General features: G+C 42.5%; 2 protein-coding genes across 3 annotated transcripts; both read right to left on the bottom strand.

Annotated features, from left to right (window-relative positions):
• Positions 1-229: 229 nt before the first annotated feature.
• Positions 230-6793, bottom strand: acp6 (acid phosphatase 6, lysophosphatidic). 2 transcript variants are annotated; one of them, XM_072396938.1, is made up of 11 exons: positions 6595-6793; positions 5322-5547; positions 5084-5212; positions 3587-3717; positions 3412-3491; positions 3228-3315; positions 2939-3071; positions 1480-1580; positions 1292-1384; positions 1036-1201; positions 230-951 (listed from the first exon to the last, which is right to left on the bottom strand). In XM_072396938.1, the coding sequence occupies exons 2-11, from the start codon at positions 5538-5540 to the stop codon at positions 817-819; spliced, it is 1275 nt and encodes a 424-aa protein (XP_072253039.1). In that variant the 5' UTR covers positions 5541-5547; positions 6595-6793; the 3' UTR covers positions 230-816. The 2 variants fall into 2 exon arrangements, with proteins under 2 accessions (XP_072253039.1, XP_072253040.1); XM_072396939.1 differs by lacking the exon at positions 6595-6793 and adding an exon at positions 6336-6480.
• Positions 6794-7897: 1104 nt separating this feature from the next.
• Positions 7898-18604, bottom strand: LOC140319326 (gap junction alpha-5 protein-like). The gene is made up of 2 exons (XM_072396925.1): positions 18135-18604; positions 7898-10277 (listed from the first exon to the last, which is right to left on the bottom strand). The coding sequence occupies exon 2, from the start codon at positions 10236-10238 to the stop codon at positions 9078-9080; it is 1161 nt and encodes a 386-aa protein (XP_072253026.1). The 5' UTR covers positions 10239-10277; positions 18135-18604; the 3' UTR covers positions 7898-9077.
• Between the last annotated feature and the right edge of the window lie 406 nt (positions 18605-19010).

Raw genomic sequence — 19010 nt, 5'->3', positions numbered from 1 at the left:
CGACCAGTTTGGCAGAATAACTGCATCAGAATTCAGACATAGATTCAACACGTTGAAGACGTCCCGACGGCAGCGTACCTACAGCAAAGGTTCATACGTCCGTCAAAAAAAAGGGCAAAACCAACACTTTTTATACTCTTAATTTATATGTGTGAGCAAATCCTCATTTGATAAATTACTCTGCTAAAAAGCTTAATCGCCAAAAGAATTAAAAACATAAGCAACACCATTTTACCAGGTGACAAGTCCCTCGAACAGACTGATTGTGGGTTTATTTGAACACTTTCACACATAGTATACCTTTTTCCTGTTGCCTTAAATGGTCACTAAAATAAGTTGGTATCAGTCTGCAGGTTAAATTGGCTCCAAATGAACACAACTTCCTCCTTTTGTGAGTTACCTTACTGTCTAGGTGCAGCTGCTTTACTGCCCCACCTTAAAAATTAAAGTGTTTGTTGGAAAGAGGGAAAAAAAAAGAAAGAGAAATGAAAGTCATTTCAGTCTAAATAATTTAGTCAAACAAAATTCAAGGATGTATGCAAATACACACCTGTGCACAGAGTACCTGTTGTCAAGCGAACGCTACGAGCAAAACTGTTCCGCACAAAGCGAATGTATCTGGATTTAATCATGGTTAAAGAAAGGTGAAATCAACGGATGCAATACTGAAAGATCAACAAGTTTCCTTATTCTGTTGTGATGCATGAAGCCACGTTTAGTGACTTTATGGTGGCAGGATGGAGTGAGATGTCAGCGGTCTGTTGGAGTGTAATATTATGGGTAGTGCTGTGTGTGTGTGTGTGTGTGTGTGTGTGCTCAGGGTTCAGTCAAGCCTTCTGTGCGGTTACAAAGGGAACGGTAGAGTTCAGAGCTCAGCGTGTATGCAGAGAGGACCTTTTTGAACTCCTGCAGCGGGCAGTAGACTCCACTGCAGCCTGGTATAAGTTGATCCTATAGAAAGAAAACCAACTTGGAATTAAAGGCGATAAAAATTGTTATTGTTTCGATAAACGGTGCCACTGTGTCACCCCTTACCTGGCCGATGTACGACACTTTAACAAAGGCCTCACTGGTCTGTCGGTTCTGGTGCAGCTCCAGAGTGATATCGGCGGCGTATGGTGGCCATTTCATATCAAAAATGCCCAGAGCCATGAGACAGGGGATCAGAGTGGTGTCGTGCGCAGAGTAAAGAAACAGCTTCCTGTTTGAAAGAGTATTTCAACGGTAAACCTCTTAAAGGCCGATAAAGATTCAAGTCTGTGTAAGAACAAAGAGTTCTGAGGAGTCCAACCTGTTTGGTTCCGACAAGCTGCCCTGTAGTTTCTCTTCAATGTTGTTTATCAGTGTGTGCAGGAGGGGCCCGACACAAAGCTGCAAGTTTTCCCTGCCACAGAAGCAACAGAGGAATTAAAGACGACCTGTCGAAGTGAATCTAGCCTTTTAAAAGCTGCCTCCTCAGGTGAGTTTGTTTAATCTGACCTCTTGCTGGGTTCAAAGACATGGCACATCATGTCCACAGCTCTCTGTTCCACTATATTCTTCCAGGAGTTCAGCGCTGGTGGGTAAGGAAGGCCGTGCGTCTGTTGATGTGAAGAAACCCGTCAGAGCTCGTGTCACGTAACACACGAGGAAACTTCCGACATTTCTGACAACAGTTTCGGCTTTTTTTTTTTCTCGCAAGAGCCTCAGTACAAGGTGGGTTTCCTGTCCACAACTTACAGGAAATAGGTTATCAGTACAAAAACGTTTACAAGACAACCCAAACTTGGGGTCCCAACCCTCCCTTAAAATGCCACAGATCACAGGGAGTGTGAGACAGACGAATTACAAAATCACAACACATTTACTCAATTCTTATCACTATCTAAAGCCTGAGTGTTGAGCCAATCAAAGAGCTCTGCTCCAAACGGAGGTGTGTTGCATGGACAGCAACTTGTGGATTTAATGAAAATGCCTGAAAAAAAAAAAGAATCTTGAAACAGCCATGCAGCACGCTGACTTAAGTGTTTTAAACACACACTTCCTCTCTACAATAAGACCAAGAAGCAGACCCAAGGTCCTAAATCAAATATCACGCTGTGCAAACGCGCTCTTCATACACAAACCGAAGTACAAAGTTACAATTTTCACTGCAAGCTGAAACAAGCCTGGTTGCAGCGTGACTGTGTCTTCCAACGCTAACTCAGCTCCGATTTTTCCCATTTTCACACCAATTTTCCCCATTTGACTGTGCTTGAAAGGAGGAAATTAAGTCTCATACACCGACGGTGACCCACATCAAAGTCAGTCTTGAGTGTTGGACATCTACATTTCCAGCCTCTAAAACAGCAGTAGCTCATCTTTGACGACGCGCTGGCTCATTTTCAAGCCGATTCAAACGCATTAAAGTTTATAGTCAAAGGATACACACATACAGACGTTCTCCCATTCAGCATTGTGTAACTTTTGAATATTTCAACACCCTCACAGTAAAAAAAAAAATAAAAAGAAAGAAAGGACGTGATTAGAATTACCCTGTTAAAAAATGTCTGTATGAAAGGCAGGTTTAGGCAAGGAGAGAAGATTGTAAAACTAAAAAGAAACAACTTTGGAACATGCAAAGAGGGACTAGGATCAGAACAGTTCCAGGAGCAGGAGAAATGGAATGGAAATCAAACTTGAATCTGGTCATCAGCGAGCACTACGATCATTTAAGATGAAGATGTTGGCCAACAGGATTCTAGAAACGTCGATATGAAACCCAAACAGTTCAAGCTGTGAGGATTTTACTTGAACATCTACAAACAAGTAAAAATGTCCCTTAGAAGTCTGATATTACCTCTGTTTTACCTCACTCTGTCTTTTAGCTTTCGTACAATGTAACCAGCTTGTGGGTCTGCTGGGCCTAACAGGACAAAAAAAATAAAAAATAAAAGATTCATATGGATCACAGAGTCACCTCTCTGGCAACCATGTCATCCCTAATGAGGATGAAGTCGACGTGCTGGTGAGCAGCGATCCCCAGTGCACTCTGGATGCTCTGCAGGTCTGCAGCGATGTCTGGCAGAGTGGACGACTCTGCCCAGCGGTGGCTGCAAAGAACACACACCGTGTCAGCCACAAAACACAGATACGCCATGACAACCTGTCAAATGCATCTCAACTCTGCTTAGAATTTCACTCAGCCCATTATTCTGGATTCCAGTTCATGGTTGCCAGTGGCTGGTGGGAGGATATATTTCGCATACCTGCCGAGGGTTTTGAGAAGCTTGCATCCGTGATAGTTGGGATACAGAATTTCAGACTCTGCCGCCGTTGTTAAGATAGGCACAATTTCTGCAAGAAGTGGAGAAAATGGCCCCCCCAAAAACACGTGAAGTAAGATGAGGAATAAGACAAATAACACCATGCAGATGTGGATTTCTGCACCACCTTTTTGCTTTTGCTGGAAGAGGCCTGCTACCAGGCACTTGGCAGATTCAATGGTCCTCACAATGTTAGTGGAGCGCACACTGAAAATGGGAAAAACAGGTCATGGAAGGCAGCCAGCTCTATAACGGTAACACATTTACTCATAAACCCAATTTACATGATGTGCAACACTTACTAGACTTCATCGGGGGTATAAGTGGCGTTAAGGAAGGGGCTCTCCTCGATGTATCTCCTCCTTAACCTCTTGCCCAACACGTACAGCTGCTGCATGCCCAGTGTGGTTAGCTGACCTGGGAATGTGCCTCCCTGCCAAGTACAACACACACACAATCCACTCATACACACAAATATGGCCAGCAGACACACACCTGCAATTGCATTCAGGAATCCCAGCTGAATGAGTACATGGCCGAGCTCCATGCTGTGGGATTTAGTTTTCTGAGCCAGATGCATTGAGTTTAAACCTCCCCACCAAAGCAGCTAACCTGTCACAGGAAAGTGACATTTTCATGGCCAGCGAACAGGACATTACATCACTGGGAAGCTCCGAGTACAGTTCGGCCGTGTTACACAGACGAGGTAATTGAAAGACCCCCCAGCTCAGTTACATCTGTAGGGACCTGATCTAGCCACTAGAGGGAGTAATACTAACTGAACTAATGAATCAATGGGGGGAGTGAAATGCTGTCATCAGGGTGCTTCACATCAACAGATCACAAAGTCAAACACCTTCACTGCACAGGCAGCAAGGCAGCTCACAACATTAAAGACAAGTCCTTCATCATGGCTGACACTGAATAGCAGCCCAACATAACTGATTTTAATTCAACTATTGCCAAAAGTCAGCACAGGTACACCTGAGTGGAATCATTAGGTTTCAGCTGGATCTTTTTATTAAGGTTGCCCCAGATTTCTGCGGTCTTTACTGAGCTTTACTTGGTTTCAGTTTAAAGTGACATTTCTGCATCAAAACATGACAAATATAGCTTGATTATTGATATATATTTTTTAAATCAATTTTTGCATGTAGTCGTCCATTTACTTCTCACGAAACGTTTCACGGAGAGGCAGCTGGACAAGTTGGTACATGTGGCTGACTTTGTTCCTTTAGCTAATTTGCTGTCACCCCGCGTTCAACACTGAGGCTGCACAATACCGGGAAAAAGAACCACGACGTTGCAATATTTATTGTTCCTTTTCATCCAGGAGCGAGCGCTATCGTTACGCTGAGCGAGACTGTTCTGAGGCTCACAGCAGCACTGTAATCTTTCTCAGCTTTATGTCTGACTCCTGAGAAGAAGGCTGCAGAGATGCTCTCATTCTGGGTAGAGATCTATCAGCAGAAGAGACAGAATATTCTCTAATGAGGCAGAGCAGGTGGTGGTACAAATTGCGAGAACGGCAGCAGGTACAGCCTGGAAATTTGCCTTTTAAGCATTTCTAATGGATGCATGCATAGTCTGCAAGTCATTTAGCAATAATATGTAAAAAAAAAAAAAGAAGAATACTTTTACATCAAACGGGCTCTTTGAGGGATAAATCTTTACCAATATCTAGAAAGTGGTAGCTTGACATGCTCTGTGACATATGATGTGACTAACATGCATGTGAATGTCAAAATTCTGATTGATTTTGATGGAGAAATCTTGCAACGCAAGGCGCACCTACTTACGGTCAGTATGTTCTTTCGGTAGCTGTCCTCCACAGGAGCTGGAGGCCTGGGTCCACCCTGAAGATCCGTCACCACGTAGTCGATGTGGGTATGAGGCGGAGGCTCCAAGAGCGAGGGGACCCACTGGGCCTTTGATGAGTTCAGACAAAATGTTTTTAATGGAGATAGCGCATGACAATACTACCACTTCTTCTACGGACACGGGAACCAAATGAGTAGGTGGCACACGAGGTTTTACCTCCATCACGTCAGGTATGGTCTTCAGCGGCGTTCGAGCACCGTGCCGGAATAAGACTTGGACCAGTTTGAGCTCATAGGAGGAACTTGAGATTGAGTCAGCGGGGCTGGGATCCGAAGGGACCAGGTCCGATTCGGTCTTCTGTTGGGACCACAGGATCGAGCCGAAAGCTGCCGACACCGATCCCAACAGACCTGCTTTGCCCAAAAGATTCCTCATGGCTGAGCTGTAAACAAAACAACATCCATGTACAAACAAACATTGGCTGACATTCTGAAATGACAATGTTGGATTTTTTTAATTTGTCCCCAGGGCGAGCCATGTTTTAGGACCATGAAAGGACCAATGTCTGGATAATTTATGGCTCATACAGAACAGGAACAGAGCTATTGGTATTTAAGGGGAACTGTAGCTTGATACCTGCAACAATATATCAAAATAAAATATCTCAAAAGACGCCTGTTGCTTCCTGGACTCCCCACAACAAAAAAGATGGATATACTAAATGAGATTTATGCTATGACTCCTTTTTCTCTCCATCACTTTCGGGATAATTCAATTAAATTAATTTACACAATATTCAGTCAATTTTAAGTTAATCTTCTAACTTTGTAAACTGAGTAAAAAGCTGCAGCTCTTCACCTCACTACTGCAAAACAGAAAGACGTCTTTCAGTAATCTAACACAGGAAAAGCTTACACAACTAAAACGATTTATATATTTTTTAAAAAGCCGCGGTTTCGGCTTTATTTCCAGTTGTGGCAGATAACCCACTGACGATAAAGTTAATGCAGTAACTGGGTTAACTGACTCCAAGAGCGTGAGGAAGTGAATGCAAATACCCCTTCACACACTATCACAAAGCATCCTCAAACTTTTAGAATATTTTAGCTTATAGATTCGGAACCTGGGGGTAAACACATGGGATCCTGATATAGCAAAGGGGCAGCGACCTCTCCAGAGGACGTCACGTTTCTTCATAAAACATTTACATAACCCGATTCTACCACAAACTCCTGGTGTGGCGTAAGACTGTGACTACTTCCACTGCAGCTAACCCGAAATATCCACTGACAGTGTTTCCACACAAACTCTCTGCCGTCTGAGGTACGTTACGAAACCTGAGCACACAGGTACGTTAACTCTTTCTAAACTCTTACGCTGCAACAGAGCATGATGACACGAAGTCTAACCTCCGTCTCTGCTGTAAAACCCGCTGGCCGTGCCGCAAAAAAAAATGAAGCTCGCTGACAGCTCAGGTGTTACGACTTACCTTTTCTTTTTTTTCCTTAACTGGAGATAAATGAGAAGCCACCTTCGACAGAAAAGCCAGCTTCACTTGTCAGTCGACAAGTCTCGATACCGGCTCGTTTGCACATCATGTCGGGAAATGTAGGCAAGAATATTCAATTTCACTGTAACAGTAAGGGACACACAAGCAAATATGAGACTACGTTTCCCTATATGCACGTCACCGCGTTCGCTTGCTCTTCTTCTTCGTTTAGGTTTTGTGGTGGTGGCTTTGCATTAAAGTGTACTGCTGCCCTCTATATGATATAAAGTGCATCTGCATTGAAGCGCAAGTAGTTACTCAATGGTCTTTTTTTTCTTTTTGTAGTAATGTTTTGGATCGCAAAAGACCTAATCGTGATTCTTTTGGATTACTTCTCATTCTCTCTGATTACTTCAAGACCATTCATGATGATATGGTACCAGAAACAAAGATAATAAATAAAGAAATGGCGCCACAGTTATGAGGTGTTTATATTCTCACAACACAATGATTCAACGTTTTCAACGAAAATTACGCAGGTTTTGCATTCAAAATGAAAAGGTCAACTTGAATTACTCCAACAAAACATTCCTCGAGGCTTTGTAAAAATATGTGCATTGTATAACTTTCGGTAGGTGTCGTGGATGCTTTTCAAAGCAAAGGACATAAAATAATGTCCCAATCATCAAGTGCTTTATCAGATTACTTAAAGATGTACACAAAATATAAGGCAACGCTTTTTGACATTGAATTTAATTTTACATCTATTATTTTACATAATAATCGGATTATGTGATTAAATATCACCCCCCCCCCCCCCCCCCCAAAAAAAAAACATTTTTCACCTTAAATGTGAGTGAACCCGTGACAGTTTTTTCACAACTGAATATCTGTCATTCTAACTACTGCTTTCATTCTCAATGTTCTGTACTTCCCGTGCAGCAAAACTTAGTGAATTAATTCGAAACAAGAAAAGAAACGTCGACAACTTCCAATTTCAGTGCTTCGGCTTGTGAAAGATCAAGTTGGATATGTGTGCTCAGTCTCCTGGCAGAGACAACGAGACAGTCTTTGTTTGGGTAAATATTGCTCATCTTCTCCAATCTGGCCTCCCGAGTGTGGTGACAGCAGACAGTATACTAGCAGAATCTCTTCTTTCTGTCTTGAATTCTTGTATAATTCACGGCATTTGTAAAATTACTCGTTATTGTAGGTTGACGTAACACAAAAATCCGAGAACACAAATAATTTGATAAACGCACTGAGATAATACGACTCAGTTTCTGAAAAACACAGCAGACTGTATGGTAGATGATTTATTGCTTTGCTTTTGGTTAGTGACAACATTTATTGCGTGAAGGAACCAAACAAAACTGCACTGAATGTAAAGCTGGCTGAGTCCTATTTGCTATGGATCAATACTGTGAACCCCCCAACTTCCACATGAAATGTTTATTCATCAGCACTCTTATTCTGAATATAATAAGAGCTAGACAGTGGAAATGAAAAAAAAAATCATAATAAAATAAACACATTCAAAGAAATCAACCGAAACACAGACTGCATAGGAACAAATATTTACATCATGGCCCCAGTAGATTAAAAACGAAAAATGCAAGTGCTTTGTCGCCACCTAGTGGCTGGATATACGCAGTACAGCATCCAAGCAGGAGTCTTTCTTTATCTTTCCTTTGTTTACGCTTCAAAAAAATAAAACTGGCCACATTCTCCCAACACATCTGCACATAAAGGCTCCAGTGAAATATATGACTGATGGATAAAATTTTGCTCACACACGTTCATGTTTTTTAGTTAAATTATAAATTTGTCAATCACCTTAGTGGATAAAGGAACAGAAAAATTCTTGAAAAGAATGTTATGAGGAAATAAGTATTTTCACCCACTTGGTAAGGCACTTATCTTAGTCACTCACTCTAAGTTTACGCCAAATTGGCTCTTTGATTTTATTCATTACAGCCTTTTTTTTTTTTTTTTACCAGCTGGGAAAACAGTCAAAAGCTAACCTGTAATTGACAGAATAATTGAGATGTGTGTGATTTGTTTGATTTATAAATAAATAACTCTGGAGCCTCATCAACAACACCCATGCATCATGCCATTATCATCCCTTTCTCTCTGGTCTTCAGTAAAACATAAAATGTGCAATAGTCAGGTATCACACCTGTTACCCTGTTCTCGTTTTTCTCCTTTTTTGCAGTGTTTTTCAAGCCTAAGGATTCACTATCTGCTTGCAAAGCACATGTAAAGCTTACAAAGTCCCCTCATAGATCGCAGTGCCTCTTTCTAATGGTGACATAAAGTTAGTCTGCTTTAGTGTCGAGCCTCAGTGTTAGAGGTTGCATAGACTTGTGCTCATGGCTCTCAGTCTCGTATATGAGTCTTTGAAACTCGTCTTCCTATCCTCACTCGTTGGTTCTGAATGTCCAGCCCCTTCATTCTCGTTCTCTCTTCATTCTCTGAATCTACACTGCCAGGTCATCTTGGCGCGCCCGGCTGCTGGTCCCGCTGGTCTTGCTCAGGCGTCGTTTGTCCCTCATGCAGCTGGAGTGCAGCAGGGGCAGCGGCGAGCAGCTGTTGGGCAGCTCTGCTGGCGCCTGTTCGTATCTCAGCCTCAGGAAGTCTTCCTCGTCCTCCAGGTTGTCGCAGCTGTGGTGCCGCTCGGTGGCCAGGTTGACTGAGTTCTGCTGCAGCGCCATCCTGGTGTTGAAGGGGTGAGATGCCATGGAGCTCATGGGGTTCATGGAGTTCGGAGCTGTCAAGCACTGGTTGAAGTCAGGAGGTGGGGTGCAGGAGGCAGACGGTCGTGACGCATTGTTAGAATCCATGGCTGCCGACACGGCCACCGTCACTGCTGTGTGGTTCTTCCTTTGCTCCATCTTCTTGTGCGCACACCTCTTCATGCTCTTCCAGGCCAGGTGGTAGAGCTCTATCACAGACAGCAGAAGAGAGACGCCAGCCACCACCAGCATGAAGATGATGAAAACATTCTTCTCTGTAGGCCGAGACATGTAGCAGTTGACGGGGTTGGGGCAGGGCCAAGCTTTGCAGAGGTACAGAGCCCTGAGGAACACCCCGTAGATCAGATACTGCACTACTATGAAAGTCACCTCCATCACTGTTCGAATTAGGATGCTCAGGATGTAAGTCTGCAGCAGCGCTCCTTTTAGGCGCACACGGCCTGCCCCATCAGTTGTTGACTTTTTTACACTCTCTTTCTGCTGGAGGTACTCCTTCTCCCCCTGCAGGTCTCCTTCTCCCTCCCCCCTTTCCTCCCTCTCCTCCCTCTCCTCCTGCTCCCTCCTCCTCTGCTTCTCCTCCCTGCGCACCGTGTGCATGGCGTGGCCCATGTAGATGAGAGACGGCGTGGAGACGAACACAATCTGCAGCACCCAGTAGCGGATGTGGGCGATGGGGAAGGCGCTGTCGTAACACACGTTGGTGCAACCGGGCTGCTGGGTGTCGCACAGGAAATCGCTCTGCTCGTCGCCCCAGGAGGACTCCGCCGCCGTGCCCAGCACCAGGATGCGAAAGATGAAGAGGATGGTGAGCCAGACCTTCCCGACTGAAGTGGAGTGTTCCTGGACCTCCTCTAGGAAATTCCCCAGTAGACTCCAGTCCCCCATCACTGCTCAGAGTCCGATCACACACCTGAGACACAGAGGCTGGGGAGGCAGGATGGGAGAGGTGAAAAGAGGGGGCAAAAGAGGGGAAAAGGGTGAAGTCACCAAAGTGGAGAGCATGGGAGCATTGGGGGGAAAGAGAAATACAAATAATCAGTCATAAGCAGCTGTATGTTTTCTACATTCCTACTGAATGGAATGACCTGGGTGTGTGGGGCATCATATGCGTAAAAATAGCTTCTCTGTCTGTGAATTGCTTGAGGACTCGATACTGTGACATGAGAACAACCATTTTCCCATGAGAGAGGGAGACAGAAATGAAGGGAAATTAAGCTTAAGAGTCATGCAATAGTAAATAATATCATTGTTCAAAGAAAAATGTTTCAATATTATGTTATGAGCGTTTCCTTTTTCTCAGGCACACAGGCGAAGAGTCAGTGCCAGAGGACTTTGTCCTTTTAGTGCTGTGACCTGGCCTGAGCTGCCGGCAGGACATCGCCAGCAGACTTCACTCACAACAACAGAACAGCAGCTTTGATATCCTCTCCGTGATGACCAAAACCCTCCTGCAGATCTCCATCTCTTGGGTGGCGTCAGTCAGATCTCTACATCTATGCACTGTAAAAGTATGCGTGCGCTTTCAATGACTGACCCAAGCATTAGCGAGCGTCCGGGTCAGACCCAAACATGGCAGCGACGGGCTGGTGAGGCTCGGCCGAAAATAACCCTATAAGGCAGTTCACTGGACAGCTATATGGGTGCCATAAATGACCGCCATCATTGAGAGGTTAGGAAAACCCATTAACGGGAGACCTCCAACTTCTATGTGCTGCATGTTCGTGTGGCGACTCCCACCTTTTACAAAGCCAAAGACAAATGAGCTGTGAGGAAGAAAGGCTGAAGCAGTTTTTTCCAATACGTCACACATTTTGAAGTTACTGCCCTACTTGATGAGGTTATGGAAAATGTATACATTTCTGAAAGGCTTTAATGGTGTTTAAAGTGTCAAAATGATATACACTGTAATCGCTACAATCACAAAGAGTGAAAAAATGAAGAACTGATGCTCCCTCTTACCATCTCTTACCTTTCTGAAGGTAATCCAACAGTGGCTGCTCGCAGTAAGTTAACGGCTCAGTCCACTGTGCAGGGCTTTGAATTGACTGGCTGACACAGTTATGTGTTAGAGAGAAATGGTCTGAATGACCATGACCATCTGTCCCTCTGTCTGTCTCTCCTCCCTACGTTTCTTTATTAAGTATATATAAGGCAATAAGATGGAAAAGCAGCAGGAAACAGAACACCCTTATGACAACATCTGGGAGAAGAGATAACCAACCTTTATCCACTCCCAGGGCCGACGCGCCAATGCAAAGCATAGGAAAGCTTGTTTGGTATGTAGTTTGCTCTGCACAACACACCTAATACCTGGTATAGTTTGGGGATCATTTGGCGAACTGGATCCAAGTCCCACAGGGAACTGGCTTAGAGCCTTGCACGGATAGAGCTGATGATATTTTCTGGAAGTAAATCACAAACAGGCTGAAAGCTGGAGGAAGGGAGTGAGAGTCCAGCCAGCACAATGGCAGGAGGTTACACATTAAAACAGCCTTGCTCTTATCAGCTGAGACTGACAACAGGCTTTCCTCACCTGCGCAGACCATGTAAACCAATTCAAGCTCAGCCCTATGATGTGTCTCCTATTGGATTGGATCAGAGTCACGATAAGCCTAAATGTTTTAAGGGAGACAAAAAAATCATCGAAGAAAAAGAAGATCTATAAGGGAGACTGCCGCAATACTTTTGGATAATAGTTTTATTGTTTGCCATCTGTTCTTTGGTTTGGTTTGGATATGCAGCAAACTGTTTTTACTGTTGGAATAACTTTGCAAACGAATGTTGACCTGCTTTTGATTGGTTTGACTTGCTTCTTTAAAAACTACATGTCGACTTTAGCATCGGCGTAGAAGAAGAAGAATGATTCCTCCACCAGAGTAGAAGACATTATTACATTATGACATTATGTTACGTATCTAAGACGTGAACATCTACACTTTTTGTAGATAACAAAAGGAACAATGTTACCAACTCAATTCTAGCGCAGAAGAATCTCAAAGTAATATATGATAGAAATGATGAATTAACATGACCTCAGCAACGTATTAATACCGTATTTCAGTTTATGTACTTATTACATTTTCTCAGGACACATGAAATACACCAATTACTGGAATATGGGATTGAGGGATTAAGCTTCTTTTTTTTTACTCTGGGATAAACAGGCAAAGTGGAGTTCAGGTTGGCTGGTGAAAGTCAGCGGTCTCTGTCTTCTTCCCTTGGCTAACTGTTCCTGCGCTCAGAGGAAGCAATTTTAAACAATATGATTTCCGGAGGACAAACGGAGCAGAGCATTAAAGGGAGCGGTCAGAGGTTACCGCCAAGCTTCTTCAGTGAACCACTTTGCTATTTAAAAGCACCTTTTCGTAACCACTGGTTGTCTATCATACCTTTTGCTTTTGGCAATAACCAGGGATTTACTGTGATACATTGTGCCCTTTGCTGAGCGCTCTGGCTGGTCTGTGGATCATCACGGCTGTCAGATTTGTTTATAATCTCAGTAGCAGAGTAATGGAGGAGTAATAGACAGTCTGGTCATAAGGTATTCAGACTGGTGAACTGCATGTGCAAATGGGGCATTATGCACCTATGACTTACTTCTGTTTGACGTTGATCAAAATGTCACAGATGAACTCTCCGTGTGTGTGTGTGTGTGTCCTGCTCAGTGAATGTTGGTGAGCTAAAAAGGTTCCATGGAAACAAACTCTACCATGGAAATATGACAAACCAAATTAGAAAGTACACGTAGTGTTGACTTGAGCCAGGAATGACATCATTTCACCACTTCAAAGTTAGCTTAAAGTGGACTCACTGTTTGCAGCCGAAATTCAAATTTTTCATCAAAGGTACTGACACTAAACTCATCTGGACCACAGCCAGGCAGCCCGGGGGGGTGAAGAGAGAAGACGCAGCAACTGCGCTGAATCACCGCAAAGTGATGGCTGCTTCTGTGATTCGCTGCAGACACAACAGGAAAAATGCTGTGTGTTTTCTTTGCCACACAACAATGCAACACCACAATAAATCATCCAGTCTGTCTCCTCAGTGTTGCCTTAGAGGGCAGTGACTCGGATTCAAGAATCTGGGAGGGTTTGTGGCAATAAGGTCTGAGGAAAGAGAATCCTTGATCGAAAACTTTATCTACTGCCAACTTGTGTTTTCGTTGTTGTGCAGTAACATGTCTCATCTTAACTGTGTCGTAAAACAAGAAAACAGACAGGCACATTTCCTCGGCAGTCATTTTCAACTCGGAACATCTATTAAAATGCAACGGACGAAAAACACAACCCAAATACGACCCAAAATAGTTTTGTTTTGAGTTCATTAAACATTAGATGGCTACCCACAACATGCAATGTATTCACAGGCCAGTAACAACAGGGGGCAGGGCTTTAACAGTCCTGCACAGAGCTCTACTTTCATTTCAAAGCCATCTTTACCAGACTCTGAATCCTCTTTGTAGGGTAGGATAGCTGCTCTGTGCTATCCTCATAAACACATAGGCAATTAGAAGATGGGGTATAGATTTCCTTGGCTTGCTTCCCGTTATTGGGGCATGTTTATACTATAATCAGTGGCGGAAACATTACTTACACCACATCATGCAATAACCACAGTTGCGTATGTGCGCATGAGATAATTTGTGGGAGATTAAGCAAAATATAAAGCAACTAAGCTCAACACACTACATCGTGACATACATAACCCGATAATTCAAATGTGAAATGTAGTATGAAACTCAGTTTGATTCTGAAGGAATGCGTATGCTCAGCTGAGGTTCAAACTGGACCTTATTGAAACGGCTGCCGTCCTCTGCCAGGAGCAGAGTTACATGCAGTGCTGTGTATACATGCATACATCTTCAAATATTTCTGTATATTTAGGAGTTAAATTAAATTAAATTCCAGTCTCCAGCAGATAAAACCTAAAGTGGTGGTGAAACTACACATATGCATATATATATATACACACATATATGTATATATGTTGTGACGAATGACAAAACACTTCAAAGTTGAAGAAAAAGAAAGAAGAAAGATACATAATTAGCAACTGGTGACTTTCTAGAGTAGAATATGTATTATTATTTTTTCCAGTGCCTTTGTCTCACAAAAATCCAAATGATACGTGCTCAACTGACCTTGCGGACGAAACATGTCCGTCCCCGTAAGGAATAGGAGTTTTCAACACCCCTTTAACTTGCTCAATTAAGGTTAAAATGTCTAATCTGACCCACAATCTGTAAAAGGGGTTGAAGCATGATACAAATACCTAACCTTAATGCTTGAGACATTTCTGTCACATAGATTCACCTTCTACAAAAATGAAAGAAAGAAAAAAGAACAAGATGAAGAATGAATGACTGGGATATTTAATAAAAATGGGGCTAAACTGATATGGAATAACCCTAAAGTTATATTTGGTGTGAAGCATCTCTTTGCTCCAACCTGAACTGAAATGACCTTTAGTTAGTAGTACAGAAAAGTTTCACAAGTACTTTCTTACAGATACAAAGTAGTGATCACATGTTACTGTTTGCAAACAATTTGTCTAATGGGATTTTAGTTACATAATGCTGTCCCAAACTAGACTTTTAATGACTCTTATCATTCTTTTTTTTTTGTTAATCCTGCTTTATTCTTAGCTTTGAAATGTCTATTAGTGTTTTCTTTTAAGTTGGTTTTTGCAGCTGTCTGATTATGGATCTTTTCTTGCTCGCAGGTCTCCTTTAAAATGACACCAAGGGCATCATTTAAATGGCTGTGGTGCTCTGCCAGGAGCAGAGCTACATGCGGTGCCCTGGCAGCTCAGCAATGTTTCTCTTTAACAGCCACAGCACCCTGAGCTAATACATTTACAAGTTTTGTTAGTCTCAGTTGAAACAGACATCAACAACTCTCTAGAGAATGCCAAACATACACAGGCTGTAGTTATTCTCCCGGATGGTTATTTTTACTCTCTTGGTGATTCATGTGTTTATGACTTTTCTGGAGCTATAAAGGAGATAATTACTAAAAGAAACTGAGCTTATTTCTTTTTATCAGTGCAACATCTTGCACTTTAGTTCAAGAGTCATGTTTGTAGCACAGCGTTTGAACTTGAACCTCAACACGTGCGGAGAGTCAATCCTGGAGCTGCAGCAGCTGCTTGGATGCTGGACTGCGGGAGTGGTGCGTACATCCCTCCCATGAGGATTGTAATTGAGAATGAGCATGTTTAAGTTTAGCTATGGTGGCTTGGCGGGCAGAATTAGGGATTGTATGACCTACAAAGTGGATCTAATGTGGGATAAAGGGGTGAATACACCCCACTCATGTAAGTCACCTGTTGCCACCCTGTGCAGACCAGCCTGGATCTAGGCTGCCATACATCAGTCACAACAGCAGAAGCCAGCGGGCCGACATGCTGCCTGCTACCTTACATGGCTGTCTGGCTGTTCAGCTGCCCACCACTGTACACAGACCCACAGCCCTGTTATGATCTATTGTTTAGCTGCATATGGCAATACTCTGGAACACTGTGGCCAGACAGCTGTAAGGTGTTTCATGGGGGGATATCCAGGGTAACTCACTCCCCACTAAAATTCTTGGATAGCTGCTATTTCTGGAGGAATGACATATTACATGTTTTCCACATTTCCATCTACTTTTACCTCTTTAATTTTGAGGAAAATCTTCAGTCAGTGATTAACATTCATCCTTGGCAACGGGACCTGCTCAGAGACACATTCTTCATAAATCTCACTTTTTGTTTAGCTTGATATATTGTGTCAAAACCTTTTTTTTTCTTTTCTTGACGACCGTGTAGGGAGTTGGGATCCAAACTGCTGTAAAAACCCTGGCTAGATTTCAGTGTTTAGCTGAAAGAAAGAAAAATAAAACACTGCCAAAGACTCAGACAAGTAGATATGATCTTATCTACAGGATTGTTGTGGATCTTCATTAAGTTTACCATTTTTAATCTTGCTTAGAATTATTAATTACATTTATTCATTAGGGTATAAATGTGTTTTTCTGAGGATAGCATGAGTTTAAACACAGTGAAGGATTATAACAAATAACATTGACCGCAACACTGTAGTTTTACTGTTTGAGATCCTTTCAGTTTAAGTGAATAATTTTAAGCCTCTTTAAGTGTGGCGTGTACTCGGCACCTTTAAATAAATACTATTCTTAAGATGGGATACAGGTACTTTGATGCAGAACTTTTACTTGCTACATTTGTCTGACAGCTTTAGTTACTTTTAGACTTTTCCTACCCTTCCCATCCAATGAAGTGCGTCCCTCCAAATGTGAAATGTAAGTGTTTTGTGATAGAATAGAATATAATCAATGATTTTCATGACTTTTATTTTAAGCAGGGATATCCCATTGAGACTAAGAGCTTCTTTTACAAGCGAGTCCTGGCTAAGACAGCAATGTTGAGTTTTTGGTTTATGAATTCATGAGAAAATAAGTTTCAAAGCTGTTTCTTTAAACGTTGCTGAACATTTCATGTTTTTTTTCTTTCTTAACAATATGTTGCGGTAGATTAAATGACATAAATGACAATATAGAAAGGGGTGAAGCAAAATCACAACATCAAACAACTTTATGCAACCCCAACATTTCTGCCATAACCTCATAGATAGCGGTGACGCACAGGCATCGCATTTTGCTGACAATAAATCAATACTTCTGCTAAAGTAAGTTCTTTGAAGGCGGCTTATTCTTGCACTGGAATATGTTGACAGGGTGGAGTTTGTAAAGGATACTAACACTTCTATCTACCAAAACTTTGTGCTGCTCCTACACACACAATATATATATAGTATAAGATATAAATGATACACTACAAATCATCACTACATTAATTTGTGAATCATAATTACTAGTGATTTTTGATAATAGATACATTGAATAAATATCTGAAAAATATTATTGGTCAATTAAAACCCTCAAGGTAGATCGGTAGAGGTTTCTCCACCACATCCTGCGCCTACATTAAGCCCACATGAAACCCTAAAGAGCATGTAGGTTACTTACTTTTTGAACACTGCGGGTATTTTTATGAGCTGCTGGATCTTCTCTACTTTCTCTACAGCAACATTCTGAGTGTAACACTTATAACTGAGCATTTTTGTGATGTTGCCACACATTAATACTTACACTACACAATATGTTAACTAAACTAAAGACCTTCCTTGAAGCCAGATTGATGGTCTTCCTTTGATGGATTTTTTTCTTAAATTGGCTCCTTTTCCTGTGAACAATTAAGGAGCAAATTTGACTTTCTGTCAACTAGCTTACATAGTTACAGAATTACTTTGTATAGACAAAAAAAAACCCCAAAAACATAACAGAGTTTTGACTACCGGACATCAATTCCTCAGTCATTATTCGGTATGAATAAATTGCTGGTGGCTTTATTTTTTAAGGTCCCAGTGCTGCTCTTTGTTTGACTCTATTTGTCTCCAATGAGAATTATGAGGATGGAAGAGAGACGGGAAGGAAAAAAACCGATGAGAGTAAATGAGAGCAAGCGGGTTGACAGTTGTACCTGCTGGGGAGGATAGGAACTCTAACGTATTCCAGGCCTCCTGTTCCATCATCCCCGCTCTTCAGCATATCATCTCTCCCTCACATACTTCACGACTGTCTGTCTGCCGTACTTGTCTTCAGTATTTCTGAGTCAGCTACTTTAGAAGGATGATCACGTCATTTACTTGAAAATACAGACTGATGTGCTACAGATTTTCCCACCGGGTTAAATCACTGTTAACATTTGTACTACGTGGCTTACCTGCTGTTCTGCTTGTTGTCTTGTAAGCGGATTCTGTACAGGTAAGGGATCCTTATCTGTCTCCTGATGAGAGGTGAGTAGGCCCTCCTTAAATGAAGTGAACAAATGGATGGTCAAGATGCAGAGAGAAGAGCACAGTGCGACAGAGGGGCTTCTTGCTTCTTGGGAACATCAGCAGGAGCTGGCTGTCGAGGGTGGCATCTGAGCGTTGTGTCGTCCCAACACCAAGTTATTTGTCCACACAGGGGGCAAAAGAAGAATAGCAGGGGCATCACAAGAGTGTTTCCCCCACGGACCTCCCTTCTCTCTCTTCCTCCTCCTCCATCTCCTCCTCTTCCTCTCCCCACTCCCCCTTTTTTTCTTACATCCCTGGTGCTCTATTTTTTGCTGGGAAGCATTCTCCGGCAACAGGAGGGGAAGTGGAATTGTTTTCTGAGATCAATGGCAATTCCGCCCAGAGTAAACTTCCAGAGTGCTTCTTGTTCCTGTGTGGTCCTTCAAGTTAACAGCTCTGTTGTCTGTATGCCTCTCAAAGAATAGAGCCTCTGGCTATAAAATACATTTCGGCTCAGACGAGCAATGGTTTTAGCTGAACTTTGAAGATCGATAACTTTACAAGCCCGTGAACACAGAGGAAACAGTCACAAGGTTTTGTCGAAACACTGTACCTGCTTTGTTCATCCGTTCGTCTCTGGGTCTCATCAGCCCCTGATCTGAAATCCACTGCCTCGACTTTAGGATTCTAATAAAGAGTCACAGACAAAAATGAAAAAGCTCATCTATTCCAATTGTTCTATATGTTTATAGCCTCAGCACGAGACTCGTTGTTTCAAAGTCCACATGCAGAGAGATGTCACATTATATTATAGGAATCTT

This window comes from Leuresthes tenuis, unplaced genomic scaffold, assembly GCF_036924035.1.
Source record: "Leuresthes tenuis unplaced genomic scaffold, fLeuTen1.0.hap1 SCAF_12, whole genome shotgun sequence".
In the NCBI taxonomy this organism is placed as follows: Eukaryota; Metazoa; Chordata; class Actinopteri; order Atheriniformes; family Atherinopsidae; genus Leuresthes; species Leuresthes tenuis.
This window is presented reverse-complemented; position numbering and strand designations above follow the sequence as displayed.